This window comes from Dermacentor silvarum, chromosome 1 (genome assembly GCF_013339745.2).
Source record: "Dermacentor silvarum isolate Dsil-2018 chromosome 1, BIME_Dsil_1.4, whole genome shotgun sequence".
Lineage (NCBI taxonomy): Eukaryota > Metazoa > Arthropoda > Arachnida > Ixodida > Ixodidae > Dermacentor > Dermacentor silvarum.
The window spans coordinates 290,045,808-290,062,665 of NC_051154.1; the positions used below are offsets into that span (position 1 = coordinate 290,045,808).

Consider the following 16,858-nt stretch of genomic DNA (forward strand, 5'->3'; position numbering starts at 1 on the left):
TGCCAGTCATGGCAAGGGGGGGGGGGGTGCTGTGCTGAATGGGGTGGCCAAGCCCAAACAAAGGGCAGATCCTCCTCCGACGTCACCACTGTCCGCATTGGGTCCTCCCCATTGGAACCGGGAAGGTTCGGGGCCCCGCCTCTGATCCCCGTTCATTGGCGTCTCGAGTCTCTTACGCTCCCAAAAAGGCCCGCGGCAGCGTTCTCCCCTCTCGCACTAATCGTGGCACTCCCTACAGCCTCCTCTACGGTTATACACGGGCTCCTGCAACCCTGCGCAGTTTATCTCTCACCCCCCCCCCCCCCCCCGACAAGCTTCCTGAACTCTGATCTGAGCAGTCTGAGCCGCAGTGTCGGCTGCTCGGCTGTGAGAGGCAGTAGGCGAGCTCGCTCAGACTAGAAGAGGCGCAGCTAACGTCGACGTCGCTAGAGAACTCCCAGACAAGTTTGAAGCGGAACTACGTCTTCCACGGTAGGCCACTTTTTACAACACTTTTCTATTCCTCGCCCCTGACTTTACAATGGCTGCCGCACTGGCCAGCCACTGACGAAGAGATTCTGAAAAATTGTTTTCATTCTCAAAATTCATTCTAAGTGGATACACCTCGCAAACTCACAGGCTACAATTCGTAAATTGCAATACGTGCTGTAAAGTAATTAACTAAGAAGTAAATAAGTTAGTTTTCGTTATTTAGCTGAACATGTTTTGATTTCTCGTGCAAGTAATGGCCGCCTCTGTGAATGTACCAGCTCAAGGAAAATGGAATTAGGCTATCTCTGCCACAGGTGATTTGTTCAATTATGTAAAACTTAAAAATGATCACCCGGCATATATATATATATATATATATATATATATATAATCAGTGAAGCAAAGATTCACAGGAGCCGGCACAGAAATAGTTTAAAAAATAGAAGCACGTAGGAAAAACATATAACATGACTTTACTAACGTTTCAGCCGTCGTCCGACCTGCTGACGGCAGACCTGAAGCTCGACCTGATGAAGCTCGGACCCCGGCCAAAGCGTCAGTATAGTCGGGCTCATTAAAAAAAGCATTGCGTAGTGTACAAAAAAGCGTCTTGCGCGTTATGAATCCCGACACCCACTTGATAAACATAAAGTAGAGAAATATTTACATGAAAGGTTAACCAAAATACAGACAGCTCCGCCGGGGTATCTCGTCGGGTACAGAGTCCTGCTGCTGACTGCCTCGCGCGGGCTCTACTCCGGGCCCTTGAGTCACTGGTGCGAGCAGAATGCAAAACGTCCCACTGTATCGCAGGTGCATCGATTCCTGTACGCGTCAGGAAACCCCGTATGCTCAATTAACCCGGAAGCCTCTCCAACGCTGTTTGCCATTCTTCAGCTGCGGATAGGGTTATGGTAACCGATCAAAATATTGACGTAAGCTAATCCGCCTGGTTCATAAATGAAATCAAAAAAGGAACAATACTCAATCATTTGGAGAAGCATTTTTTTTTCTGGCACCGCTATAGTGGTTGTGATGTCAACCACATGTTGTTTGGTTTCTTCATTACAGATCAGGGCGACTTATTTGCTGAAAGGGTCCAGACGAGAAGATGCCGGCTGGGGCTACGAGACGACCAGGCAGCCTCACACTATGGGCGCTACCGTGGCTGGTGGTCGCCTGCGCGGTGGCGGCGGAAGCGGCGCGCTATTTCGACTTGGTGCTCGACCCCGAATCCCGGTTCCGGCTCTACTGGACGGTCGACTACGATGCCGAATTGCTGACGGCGGAGCTGAAGCTCGACCTTCCATCCGACGACTGGTTCGCCATCGGCTTCTCTGATCGCGGAGACGTCACCCTCGCTGACGTCTGCGTGCTCTGGGCCGACCCGCACGGACGACCCCACCTGGAGGTGAGCTCGAGCGAGGGAGGAGTAAGGAGAAGGCGCAGATGTCTTTCGTAACAGTTCTCTCCGCGTGGTCTTAGAGCGTTAAAGTTTACTTTTTTTTTTTTTGCACGTAGAAGCAGTGGCACACCAACAGGGTGGATCTCAAGATATGTCGCGAAAACAAGAATATATACTTGCAGAGTGGTACAGGCTTAATATGGCAAGTGAGATCTACGGAAGCCCACAAGGTGGAGGAAGGTTCATGCAAAGGCATATTGTCATCCACCCTGCTGGCGCATGAAACTGCCTCGGTAGCTGGACCCGCGCGCACGCACGAAGGCTCGGATTCGACCCACGGGCCAGGTTTGCCCAGGTACCGTTTCCGGGCAAGTACCATTACTAGCTAGCATTTTATAAGTTGAGCTTATATACGAACCCCTGTAAGCGTACAAGCGAGAGATCTTTTTTTTTAACATTGAGGAGCTTGAAAACCTACCTACAAACCCGACAGGGGCGTTGAGGTTGAATAGTCTAGCGTTGTTAAACGTGCACATAAAGGCTTCTGTATCTGCATGAGGTCGAGATTTTGCACGAATTGGCAACGATGCCACGGCAACTAAGCTTCAAGTTGTAGTGCACGCAGCAATAAATCGTGGTTGACACTGTATTTATCGGGGTGGAGGAATTCTTTCTATTAAATATCCATTAAATAAATATTCCTTTATATATATATATATATATATATATATATATATGCGTGTGTGTGTGTGTGTGTGTGTGTGTGTGTGTGTGTGTGTGTGTGTGTGTGTGTGTGTGTGTGTGTGTGTGTGTGTGTGTGTGTGTGTGTGTGTGTGTTTGTGTAATTTTATAAGTATCAGCGTTCTTGGCAACTGTATTGGTATTGGAACAACGCCCGGGTTGAAAAACTTCACCGAATAATGTCGACCTTTCGACCGTGGACCTGTCCCCTGCTGAAACGTCGAAATAAATCGGTTGTGTTTTTCACCATTCAGTTCGTATATACAGTCGAACCAGGTTATATCAAACCCACATATAACAAATTATTGTGTATGTAGAACAGCTGTAAAATGCCCTTGAAAATTTCTGTATAAAATGTTTATTTTAAATATCAAATTACCTATATATCGAACTTTTTGGGGATTCCCTTAAGATTCGATATATCCGGGTTCGAATACATATAACCCCTAGCCCCCTCCAGACGAAATTCCTGGGTGCGCTGATGCATAGAAGCATCAAAGAAGAAACATGAGCGCTGAACACGTTGTCTTGATTAAACGTACTTTTCGTTTTGTTGAGCTCGAGGTCGTGGGTTTGACTCCTGGAGGAGGTGGCCGCATTCTCATGGAGGCAGAATGCAAAAAGCTCGTCTATCGTGGTTTTGGTGCACGTTAAAGAACCTTAGGTAATCAAAATTAATCCGGAGCTCACATTAAGGCGCCCCTCATAAGCGACTACATGTGCAGTTTCGGAACGTTAAACGCCACAATTTAATTTTTAATTTACTTCACGTTTCGTTGAACAGTGCGTTTCGTGTGAGTGCGGTCCCACTAGTAATTTTTAGTCACCGGCTTGGCCTGTGCTCACGTATTTGCTTTGTAAAACGAGGTAACTTAGTTTTGTTCGTTGATTGTCCCAGTCCTGCAGCACGGGGTGCCAAGGGCAAAGAGACGAGTTAGCGCAGCGTCTGATTGATTGATTGATTGATTGATTGATTGATTGATTGATTGATTGATTGATTGATTGATTGATTGATTGATTGATCTCCGGAATATCTATCGGTATCCGGCTGCCACGACTCGATGGAACTCACGGCATTTGCGTGAGTGGATGTCACGGAGGGAGGTTTCCATGAAGAGAGACAAAGGGGAGGCAAATTGTTCTATAAGGAACACACGTCCAAATAAAGTGAACACAAAGATAAAAGTGTGTGGATAATCTGACATCGCGTACAAGATCAGCGACGAAGGTTAGCAGGAGCAGACAAGAACCTATTTTCCCTCTTTTGCACATATCCTCAGACTGATGAGCGCAAGCACCATCGGCGTGGTATGTAGATCTGGGTGCTTCGTCCAAGTGTACGTATACTGCGCTCTTGTTCGGTTGCTATGCGATTTCTTTCGGCAGAAATATGGGGTCGCTCCGGTAGGCACAGGACCGGATCGTTTGTGCCCTTTATCAGGCTTGTGTGAATTTTGACATGAAGGTCGTGAAGCATTCGCAGGAACACGTTGTGATAACGTGAGGCAAGTGCAAACATAGTGCACATAGATTTGATGATAATGAAATAACGGCGAGCTTTAACTGCGCTTCCTTTTTTTAAGCAGTGATATCTTTTACTGCATCAGCCTTGAGGAGCTTTCTTGTTGTATGTGAAATCGGAGTGTAAATGGGTTCGCAGTACGTTTGAGATCTTAAAGTACGGCGTATCACATCAAAGTTCGGCAGGCTAGCTAATGTCACGCGATTGCCAGCGTTGTCGGTTGTCTATATATATAGGAAAAGGTGAGTATCAATAAACGCAGCCAGATAAAAATTCTAAAGAGACGAGGTGAAGAATCTTCGTATCCGTATCGTGTCGTCAGACTTCCAGAGCAGTTTAGGCGACCAAGTATTCACACTTTCCAGATACGCTGGAGCCACCGCGTGGATTTTCTCCGAAGCCGTGGAACGGTTACGGCTGACGGCTTCCTGGCTTATGTGGTTTTCCGCAGATACAAGAAATCAATGCGAAACGCCAAGTATGTAGAAACAAAAAATATTTTATGGCCTGAACATATATCATCTATTAAAAAAGACCAAGTGCACTGAAAAACGCACAACACTGAATCAGCTAACTATTGTGGACATCCATGTCTATAAAAGATTACACAGGTGAACCCTGTAGGTAATACGAGCAACATGGAAAATTACACATAATAATACAAGTACTCGTATACATGTAAAAATGATAGATGTACTGATAAGAACTCCAAGATGATTTTTAATTTTTTAGTGAACTCGTGATGAGTCAGTGAGTGAAAGAACTTTATTGGAGGTTCGTCGAGGACGCGAACTCGTCGCGCACCCGGCTAGTCCCACGTCGGGACCGGCAGGTCCAGCCCACATGCGCGGTCGCGGGCACGCCGGACAGCCAGGATTTGCTCGTCTAGAGCGGGGCTACGCAGAAGCGAGTCCCACTCCTCCTTTCTGAACTTGGGGTATCTCGACCCGCACTCCCAGAGCATGTGTGCTAGAGTGGAGGTCTGCGCGCAGGACGGGCAGGCATCGTCGCGATATACGTCGGGGTAAACTTCGAGTAGAGCGGCCAGACACGGATATGTGCCGGTCTGTAAAAGTCTAAGAGAAACTGCTTGCGCCCTATTCAATTTGGGGTGATGGGGCGGAAAGACCCTTCTAGACATGTAGAAGAATTTCGTAACCTCGTTGTGAGTAGCGGGAGCGTCCCTGTGGCCGTAGGGGGGAGGGGAGTCGGCGCTCCATACAGAGGAAGCGCGGTCGGTGAGGTCACGCGCAGCCTCGTGAGCAGACTCATTGAGGTTCGGGGGAGCACCCTCGACCGACCCTACGTGAGCGGGAAACCAGTGAATCGAATGATGCGTGAGAGCATCCGGACTCCAGACGCTAAGAAGACGAGCAGCTTGCTCGGCGATGCTACCCTTCTGAAAAGCCCTAACTGCCGTTTTGAAATCGCTCAAGATCCTCGGACCCACGACCGTCTAGCAGGGCGAGGGCGATGGCGGCTTGCTCGGTGACTTAGGAGTTTGAAGCGCGAATCAAAATGCTATCGGAAATCTTGCCGGTGGAGTCAACCACCACGACGACAAAGGTCTTCCGATCGCTGTACTCCGCGGCGTCGACGAAGCTTTCTCTGATGCCTTGTTGTTTGATCTGTTTGAGGATCGCTACTGCTCTCGCCTTGCGTCTGCCCTCGATCGTTGTGGACGGGATGGGCGTTTCGGGGCGCGGGGGCAACTTCTAACTTGTCTGGAATGCACCTAGGGATCGGGGTAGTGACTCTCAAGGATCCCGCAGGGGGGTAACCCAGCTCTTCGAGGATGCGTTTACCTCCCGCTGTGGTGGTCAGGCGAGCGAGTTGCGCGCGTTCTTGGGCTTCGGCAATCTCCTCGGCGGTAGCCAAAACTATCCTCGGTATGGGTCCTAATGTGTAGCCCGAGAGCCCTTTTGACTATTTTGCGGATGAGAGCGTTGAGCTTGTCTCGCTCCGCTCTGAGCCAGCTGTGCATAGAAATCGTGTACGTGAAGTGGCATAATACGAAGGCGTTGATCAGGCTGAATGGTCGGTGAATACAGACAATGTCTTCTGGTAGTTGATTCTAATGATTAATAGCAAGCACAAGAGCTGAATGTAAGGACCAGTTAGTTCGGGAAAATCAAGATTCTATTTAGAATTGGTAATCTTGAATTGGTGATCAATACGTGAAAACACCAGATGGTCAGGTTTGATTAGTACTGAGAATTGGGAGCCGCTATGACAGACATTGTGAAAAAGAGAAGTGACAGCAGGTCTGCGTGATTGCAGAGAAGACAACTTTAGGGACGTTTTTATTTCACTTATGCTGGATGTTCGAGAGTAATTTCTTGCTATGAAACGGTGAAACGGGCACTTTTGTTGTGAAGGGATTCGAGTTTATTTATGAAGTACGCCTGACGGGGGTTCCAGATTCGTGATGCATAATCCAGTTATGAGCGGACTAGTGTATTGTAAGCTAATGGTTTTGTAGTGGAATTGGCAAAATGTAAGTTGCGCTTAATTAATCAAAACATCTTACATGCAGTGCTAGTTATAGCATCAGTATGTAAGCTCCATGATAAATCCGACGCTAAATGAACACCTAAATACTTAATACTGGATAGAAATTCAACTGGCTTGGTGTTCAATTTGCAGTAATACGTCAATGGGTTTAACTTTTAGTCAATCAAACTGATTTTGTTTTGTTTACTTTTACTACCATTTGCCAGTCCTGACACGCTTTACTTGACTTCGGTAAATCGCATTGCAATTATGTAGAATGTATAATTCATGGAATTACCTATATCGTTAATGTAAATTAGAAACAAAATTAGTCCAAGCACAGATCCTTGTGGCACTCTTGATTTGACGTGTGCTAGTGGAGAACAGGGCCGGTATTTTGTAGCGATGCCTTATGACTTATTCTATACTAGTCTTATCATCCACCGCTCACGGCCGGCTGATCCCGTTGATAAAGCGAGCGGACCGTCGCTCTGACCACTGACAAAGCGCGATAAGCGCGAAAAGACATTATCCCCTGAAAGGCATCGCTACAAAACACCGGCCCAGTGCTCGTTTACTACAATGGATTGATAGCGGTTAATTAGAAAAATATTTTATGTTTGATTACGTGAGCATTTATGTTAAGGGTAGTAAGCTTTTTTTTTTATTACACGCATGTGAGGGAACTTGTCGGAAGCTTTTGTGAAATCTGCAAAAACGGCAAGGATTTGGGATAGATCATGTGTAGCAATATGAAATTCTCTAAGTAACTCAAATGATCGCTTCTCGCAAAATCAGCCGCACAGGAAATCATGCTTGTTAATTAAAGACAAGTTATTATTCGCTAAGTATTTAATGACTGCAGATAAAATTATGTGCTCGAGTAGTTTAGTGGCGATACTTGTTAGAGAAAGGACTGTAGTTAAATGGATTAGATGGGTCTCCCGATTTATATATATATGTATTACACGAGCTAGGTTCGAGTCGCCTGGTATACATCCTGTGTCAAGAGACCGTTGAAACACAGCACTGCACAGCACACAAATAGCATAAGGCTTATTTTGTTATCTTAAGCAGCTTAAGATAACAAAATAAGTTAAACAAAAACAAACAAAACAAATTCTGCACCTGGACCTAACGGCATATGCCGTTAGGTCCAGGTGCAGAATTTGTAGGAAGGCGATCAATGGCTGCTGGATATGCCTTCAAGAGCGATATTAATATCATGCATGTATAGTGGAAGTTAATAAAGATACGATTAGATGACATTGGCCTTTGATATGTGAACGCAGAGCTAAAGGAGTTAACAAATTCTACAGCAGCGTCTGCTGAAGAAAGAAGCTTTCATTTCGTGGCTATCGATATTGAGAATTTTGAAGCATAATTTGAATTTACAACTTTCCATTTTTTTTGTTATTGGTGGTTAACATGTCTTAGATGTCACTATTATAAAATTTGTCTTTGGCTGTATTGATTTCAGTCCTGCATAATTGCGCAGGCTCACAGCAACACCTCCAATTGTACTCTGAGACCGTCAGTTTAATCATTTCCTTTTATTTTGAGTTTGTCGCGAATAAGACAGAACACTGAAAAAGCTTAAGAAATTGATGTAGGAAGAAGACAGTAGACTTAAAATGATGTTATCGTTTGCGCGCCAATAGTGTAATTTAGCCTTTTTGTTTTATGTTCGTATCTCGTAGTTCTTCCTTAAATAATTTCGATTCGCAATGCAAGATTCTTCGGACGCTAATGCCCTCTAACAAATTAATCAACATGTTGTTTTGATCAGTAGTAAGCAAGCGGTTCATAATTGATTCGCAGCGCGTGGAAACCAAAACCATCTGACGTAAGTCAAACACAGAAAGTACATCCAGAAACCTCTGACATTCTCGTTTTCTTGTGCCACCGAGAGCCATGCATGCCCACCGGTCAATGTAGCGATAATTAACGCCCCCATCCAGAATAATTGGGGGGCTTTGGAAACGTGATCGGCACTGTATGTATACTGACCCATTTAAGCACTCGGGGAAACCATCAGCTGAATCTTGCGGGTGGTAACAGGCTCCTATAGCGCAAGTTACGGCTGCAAAGCGGCCCAAGCGCAATCCACAGAATTTCTAGGCATTCTTACCCGACATAAATATCTTCAACGTGATTTTTTTTTCATAAAAGCTCTTATATCTCATAAATATCCTCTTGTATGCATGTGCGTTCACGACAATGCACTCGACAAGAAATTGAGACCAATACACATATACGCATTTCACATGCACTTTCACATGCTCACGGCACCGATCCCGCCGCAAACTTCAACCTTGATCACATGCATGCCAGCATTTTACAGCAATTTTTATTTGCAAGCAGAGACTGAAAGCGCACTACGGTGCTCGTGATCTCCGCACTTCCGCGATGTATAACGTGACTGGCGTTGAACGCATCCTCATGTTTGACCAGACACATTTTTTTTTCTTTAGGAAGGCCAAGGAATGTGGTGAGCGACACGGAAGACTAGTAACTCGCCTGCTTCTCGAGACGCGCATGTTTCCTTGATCCCTCCATCACTATACCCGCCATGATGATGACGATGATGATTTATTGTCATCCCCTTTGAAACGGGGCGGTGACAAATAGTCACCTAGTTGGCGTTAGTTAATCAGGTATTCCATACATACGTTTTCATTCTAGCGTTTTTGTATACATCTCCCTTAATCGTTTCTTCCCTTCCTCTAAACTTCTATATCTACCTTGTACCGCTACCCATGCGGATACCTACATAACGAATCCGGTCATCTCAATCTCTTCCCTGCATTTTCCCCATCAGTACTCTAATCGTCTCTTGCTTATCTCGACTGCTGACCGGTTGATGCTTCCATCCTCTTTGGATGGAAGCGCTTCTGGAAGGTGTACATTACCTACGGGTCTCGCTAGGTGAATACATTCGCATTCCATTTGTATGTGCTGAGTGGTCTCCGGATCTTTACTGCAGCATACACAGGCCTCATCTAGTTGCGAATATTTGTTCCCGTATGTTTTTGTCCTTAGGCAACCAGCTCGAGCCTCAAATATCAATGCAGTACTACTCGTGCTATCGCTCAGATTTTTCCTTCTAATTTCTTTCGTGCCATTGTTGGAAATATGCATGGTCATTCTTGTTGCCATTATTTGCATCCAATTGACTGTCTCTGTTTCTCTCACTTACTTTTCATCACTCCTGGTAGTCTATTTACACTTTCAATTACCCTGTACTTGGTTGCCTCCTTTCTTGACGTCTTCCTCCGTTCGATGTCAACGTTTTTTGAGTTTGAGGTACTTGTGCACTTTAGCCGCCCCTTTATTTTCATCTATGTTTCTGAGATGTTCGCCAAAATTAATTTTGCTCTGCGCTTCTCTAACTTCAGAAGAGGCCCAACCCATGTCACCCTGCACTGTCTCATTTGTGGTTTTACTGTGGGCTGCCGAAGCCAACCGGCCTACCAATTTTTGGATAACTTCCAACCATGACAAGATATCCGATTTTAAGCCCAGAATGTCAGTTGCGAGCGTTAGCTCTGCCGCCATTACTTCTTCCTCATATTTACTGCAGCCACAAAGTTCCCTACGTACGTTTCATTATTGCTGCATTTCGGTCCCCCTTTACTTGCAGTTTATGCTAGTAGGTGTCGGAGTAAGTCATTCCTTCGTTTATGTATATGGCCAGGAATTTATATTGCTTGACTATGGGTAGGACTTGCTGTTGAATTGATACCCCGTAATAAGCCACCTCTTTATTAGAGATAATAATTCCCGATTTCTCTGTGCTAAACATAAGGCCTAGATTTGTCGCTGCGTTGCCACACATAATCGCAAGTATCTGTAACTCTCTTGCACTGTCCGCTAGTAGCACTACGTCGTTCGCATACATCAGCCCAGAGATCTTACGTTGCACCCTTTGTCCATTACTAATGTAAGATAAATCAAGCCCTAATGCACTGTTTTCCAGTCGTCTTTCGATGCCCTCAACATAAAACGTGAACAACAATGGAGACAAAGGAGCTTCAGTCCTCGGTGAATTTCTATCACTTAATTGCATTTCCCGCCTTCCCATATAATTTGTACTCGGTTGTCTCTCTCAGCAGCGCCACGAAATCGTCATTTATACCTTTGTGCTTGACAATATCCCATAACAATTCCCTCTTTACGCTGTCGTAGGCTCTCTTAATATTTAGAAATGCTATCCATAAAGGTCTTTTCTGAGCTACTGAAATCTCTATGCACTGAATTAGTACAAATATATTACCCTCAAAGCGCCTGCCTGGTCTGAATTGATGTTGTAGTTCCCCCAGTATATTAATTTTCTCCGCACATTTTGACACTTGAAATTTTATAGCTTGCATTGCGATTCTATGTCGTTATCACCGACGTTACTGTAACTGGCCTGTACGAGCTCATCTTATCATTATCTCCTTTGCCTTTGTAGATGAGGTTCATTTTTGCTTTTCCGCCATCCAATAAGAATTTTCTTCGTTTTAATCAGTTGCTCTATGGCATTAGTCAGCAGTGCCTTGGTCTTTGGAACCAGCAGTTTGATTAGCTCTATTGGGATTTCATCGGGTACTGTGGCCGTTTTATTAGGGGCATTTTCTTCTGTTTGTTTCGAGTAAAACGTTTTCTACGATTAAGTTTCATCTCCCAGGATTCTCTGTTGTTGCTGGATCTGTTTGAGTTGGGACTACTCTTTTTTTCCTCCCGAAGTTATCCCTAATAACGTCTCTGATGTACCGCAGCGCAGTCTCCTTCGAAGACGTTACCGTCCACTTCTGGTCCCTTATAGTTGTTTGCGAGTTTTTATCTGGAGTTCCAAGTGCTCTTACATGGTTCCAGAATCTTTTTGGTGTGCATTTGTCACTTTTGCAAATGTTATGTGAATGTTGTGCACCCCACGTTCACTTGTACATTTATTTTTTTCTTAGTCTAGCTCCCTCGCCACCCTTTTCTTTTCTCTGTACTTGCTCCACCTAAGAAGCACCTCTTCTAAATGTAATTCTAACTATTTGGTTTCTCGATTATCCGTAGACGCCTGCTTACGCTCTTCTATAACTTGCTTTATTTCCGTGTTCCACCACTTGCGTGGTTTTCCCCTTTCCATTCCAACAATTATTTTGCCGTGTCCATCTTATCTCGAATTAAACTTACGCTGCGCCACCTATAGGTGATGAAAAGTACGAATAAACCCTTCAATTTCTTACCACCCTTTGATCACGCGCTCAGTAAATCAGCTGTGCTGCAGGAACGACTTGAACGGCTAGCGCACACGATCTAGGGGCACCTGTGAAGGTATTCGAGAAAAGCTTAATTCACTGCCATCCAACACGCACATACGCACGCATGCACAGTCAATGTGCGTCTCCATGCCATTCAGGGTCTCCCATGACATTACTCCAGGCGCGCGCCCTTCGGAGCATTAGAATTTGCGCATTTGGATATTTTATTTTTCTGACACGGCAGAATGAAGCCGGGTGTACAAAAAAACAGGGCACCAGCAAAGAGGTAGGAATACAGAGCGACAACAGCGAGACTCGGCTAGACTTCGGGCGTACGAGAGAGGAGTGAATCGGCGGCCATCGCCTTGGTTCTCATAAAAGTCCCCGGGAAACTTGTATATACAGCGGGAGCCGCCTGATCTCGTCCGGCCTCTCTTATATCGACGTTCCTCGTACCTCCGCGAGGTGTCAGGGGCGTCTCTTAGACCTCATCGTCTGCCCTATGGACATGCCAACGTCTTTTGGCCGCATACATTCTTGTCTTTCACTTTGCGACCTCACCCGGCGCTCCTTTGTGTGAGCGCTGCGATGATTATGACCAACTCGGAGAATGACAAGGCGAGGTCGTGGAGGATGGGGAATATGACAGCAGCGACTGCTCCAAGAATGTGGACCGGCCAATAAAAACGCCGTAATCTCTCTTTGATGAGAGCCGACGCAAATTATGCACGAACGTCGCAAAAGTGTGCGAAACAAAGGAAAACGAATTGACGGGATACGACGCAGGGAAGCGCCGCTGCAGCAGTCGGCAGGCAGAAATTTTTGGCAGCGGGACAGAAGCGCAGCCCGAGGACAAAAGGAAGTGCGGCCTTTTTTTTCTTTCCTGTTTGATTATAGTTGCGCCATAATCTTTATTAGTCTTTCGCGAGTCGCTACACGCTCCCCCTGGACGTTCTACGAATTATCACGCCCAGCAGTGGACAGAAGTCGGTCTACGCGTCCCAGCAGCGCGATACCTAACAAACTTACACCCAACAAAGTGTTATTTGCTTCTTCCCCTTCTTCACCGCTCGGGCATGTTCGGACGTAGAAACAGCGCCGCTATTTTACATTCCAGGTGCCCCTTTTCAGTCCTTCATCTTTTTTCAAACCATTCATTCCAATCGAAGTTTCAAAGTTGTCACCAATTACCACATTAAACGAAAAAGTGTTTTATTCGGGTTAATCTCGCTTTCAATGAATTTCGCCACAACAGGAGTGTGAAACGTGCACTCTGGGCAGAAGTTGTGTCGCTTTTTCACAGATACAACTCCATAGTAATTTACAAATTTGCGATGCCGGTAGTAGCTTATAGCCAAAACCCATATACGTCGATGATGTTTCTGTGCTAGAAGCCTTACTGTTCGGACGACAAACACTGTGTGTGCAAATACTGTGTGCGGATTTGACGCAAGCAAATATAATGCGCGCCCCTTTTAAAAGTATCGCATGGCCACACACACACTCGGCACGACACATGAGTTGTGTACGCTCTTCGATCCTATACGGCGTCTCAGCTATCTCTTAGCAACATTTTAAAAAATATGATTGTGCGCTTTACGGGGACGTGACTAAAGGTCCGTTTATGACCACTCTGTGGCATGTCGCACTGTTTCTTGTATTCTGCCTAACTGCAGAATTACTAAAGAATAATAATTCAACTGCGCAAAACTTAGGAAAACTTTCAAGTGATAAAGTCTTCAAGCGTGCAAGGGAACGTCTGATTCAGAATCTTTTACCTGTCTATTACGCAATCATTTTTTCTGCGTCATGTAGAAAGCCAGCGAATACGTTGGAAAAAAACACGAAACTGTAGCCGCGTTTACATGAACGCGACAGTAGCGCATCGCATTTCCAAGCGCATTTGGGAAAGGCGATGCGACGCCGTTTACATGTAGCGCATTAACTCGCCCTAGAAGGTAGCGCCACGTGCGTGAGTCGACTCCCGCCCGTAAATCTACCATCGCCTCGCGCATTAATGCGATGCGCCTTCCTAGTGCATTACCACTGTTTACATGAATGCGATGCGCTAGAAATGCGATGCGATGCGCCACTGTCGCATTCATGTAAACGCGGCTTATACGTATAGATGTGTGCGAGCCGCAATCGCGGTGCTCTCAAATGTGTCATGCATCAGTGAATAGCTCTTCCAGCATAGCGCACCACTTATAAGGAAGCGAAAGGAGAGCGATACAGGCATTGTCTGTGAAATTCACGCCAGTGATGGGTCTCGCTTGTGCTGCTGAAAACAACAGGCGCGGTGGTTCGTGACATGCGAGTCAGTAACTGAGTGATGACCGCCTATAGTATATGGTTGCGGGAACACGTGCATTGCAGTAAGTAATTGCGAAAGTATAGGAACAGTCACCAATCCGGTGAACCACCAGGGCATTTCAATGGGGCTTTTTTGCATAACGCCTCCTATAGTAGGAAAGCACGCTTTACAAAAAATGACCCGCCGTGGTTGCTCAGTGGCTATGGTGTTGGGCTGCTGAGCACGAGGTCGCGGGATCGAATCCCGGCCACGGCGGCCGCATTTCGATGGGGGCGAAATGCGAAAACACCCGTGTACTTAGATTTAGGTGCACGTTAAAGAACCCCAGGTGGTCCAAATTTCCGGAGTCCCCCACTACGGCGTGCCTCATAATCAGAACTGGTTTTGGCACGTAAAACCCCATAATTTAATTTTAATTTTTTTACAGAAAATGCTCACGGCCCAATGTTTTGATGTTATGTTGAAGGTTGGGCATGGGCATGCACATGTGAGTCAGTAACTGAGTGATCACTGCCTGTAGTACATGGTTGCGGGAACACGTGCAGTGCAGTAAGTAATTGCGAAAGTATAGGAACAGTCACCAATCCGGTGAGCCAACAGGGCATTTCAAGGGGGCTTTCTTGCATAAAGCCTCCTATAGTAGGAAAGCACGCTTTACAGAAAATGCTCGCGGCCCAACATCCCCAAAGACAACCACAGAGCCACTAAATCCCCTTGATCTTGGAAAGTAGCGATACTATCCTCCGCACGCGCGCTTTCCTCATCAATGCTCCGCGGATTTCACTCTCCCACGGGCCAGCGCGCTAAGCACGGCACACTTTTCCTGCCATCGGCCGCCGGGTGCCGCGGAAGAGCCAAAGCACGCGCTTGTTGTTTCGGCTGTTTGAAGAGTTATTGTGAAATTATCGTCTCATGACGGGCGGTTGCGACGTTATTAAGATGCCGACAGATTGTTCAGGAGAGTACGTTTTTCAAAAAGGCTCAGAGATAAACTAGCAAAAGCGCTGTAAAAGTGGATGTCGATGAGTCGTTCAGCAGCGTGCTCTTCCTGATTGCCACATGCGGCCGTCTGTGGCGCAGCGAAATACGGAGAACCATCCACGCATTTGTTATATATTCGTGGTTATAGACCTTTCTTTTTTTTTCATGGGCGCCACCATATTGCGCAGGCAGTGGCGCCATCTACGGGAAATCGGCATGCTGGCTTGGGCGAACGCACCGTGTTGTATGCCAGGTATACACTCGGAGGCAGTTTGTAGTGGTTGTTTTCGCGCTCGCGCAGTCTGTTTAGTATGACGTGGCGTCTTCTGCGTGAGAAACGGTTCTGTGAGACGTACAGAAGTAATTTAAGTCAACATGGCCACAATTTCTGTTGGCGTTGAGGCGGACGGAACACCCAGCGCGATGTGCGCGCGCGCGTTTCAGCCTACAATCAGCCTCACAGATTAGTTATGTATTTATGAAAATTCGATTCCCGAATGTGACCTGACTGCGGCACTCTCATGTTAATTCTAAGCTGTGGTTTAGCATCAATGAGTAGTTACGAAACATAAGACGATCCTAACAGAGTGGGTGCCGTTCGGCTGCGGAATAAGTTGTGCTGTTTACTTTGACAAGAGTTCAAATTGTTAGCGGTAGATACATTGCGCGACTACCTCGTTTGTTGGACGAGGTTTCCGCCCACAAGTAAGAGTTTTGGTTACTAATAACAGCATACCGTAAAGTGTGAATCACGTACACTTGTCGAGTGGGCGAGCGACCAGCTGATGACTTCGCGAGAGTCCGAGGCAGTGGTATGAATGCTTGGTTATAGATCCGTTTATGCTTTATAGCGCTTGGTCCAAGCATTCGGAATGACCATGCGACTTCTTATTGCGACGTTAGCCATTGTGGCTTTTTATTTCGTTTTAGTAAGACGAGAATGAAAACCGAGTTTCTTTTTTCGGCCTTGTTCGTCCCATTGTCTACGACGCACTCACCCGTATTACAGAAATTGTGTTTTCCCAAATGGCCGTCGGATTCTTTTTATACGGTCCCCTTTGGATATTACTGCTTTAAAGGGAAGGCAATGCCGAAGCACAAAACTTATATGTATCATGCTGATTTACCAACCACAATGCCATCGGCGTCATACAGGACTCTAACGTAGACATAGCATAGTGATTTCAGGTCTACCAGACTTGAAATACATGAGAACGATACCGGTGGCTGACGCAAATATTTATGACTATTGGTGCTTAGATGTTCCTGGGATTGCATTGGGTGGGCCGTATACGAGCACTCTTATGTTTTAGTTCTGACGCCAACTGGTCAAATAGTGAGAAAATTTTAACAATTCACGCTGGAAATATGGAGACGCCGCTGCTCTTCGTTGAATAAAAACAGATAGGACCAAACATATTTCACAACGCACACTCACACACCGCAGCTAATGTTACGTGTCGCATGTTTGCGCAGCCAAAAGAAATTTCCGCATAGTGTATATGCCGCTGCGCCGAAAGGCAACACAGTGGTTCTTCGACGACCTCGTATGAACTGACATCACGTAAATTTCACTGAGAACGAGATAAAACATATCTAAATTGTTCCGCAGCACGCGACGGCAACTCATTCAAGCAGCGCCGCGCCGGCTCGCACAAACTAGAGAGGAGGAAAGGCTCGCCGCGCGCCCT

The 16,858-nt window shown here is 46.0% G+C and overlaps 1 protein-coding gene across 1 annotated transcript in view; it reads left to right on the plus strand.

The window, feature by feature from the left end:
- The first annotated feature begins 359 nt into the window (after window positions 1–359).
- The window catches only part of LOC119437209 (dopamine beta-hydroxylase-like), a 61,215-nt gene continuing 44,716 nt past the window's right edge, over window positions 360–16,858 (plus strand). The window contains exons 1-2 of the mRNA XM_037704259.2: window positions 360–471; window positions 1,543–1,882. Of these exons, the coding sequence (XP_037560187.1) occupies window positions 1,583–1,882 (300 nt within the window). The 5' untranslated portion in view covers window positions 360–471; window positions 1,543–1,582. The remainder of the gene's footprint in view (window positions 472–1,542; window positions 1,883–16,858) is intronic.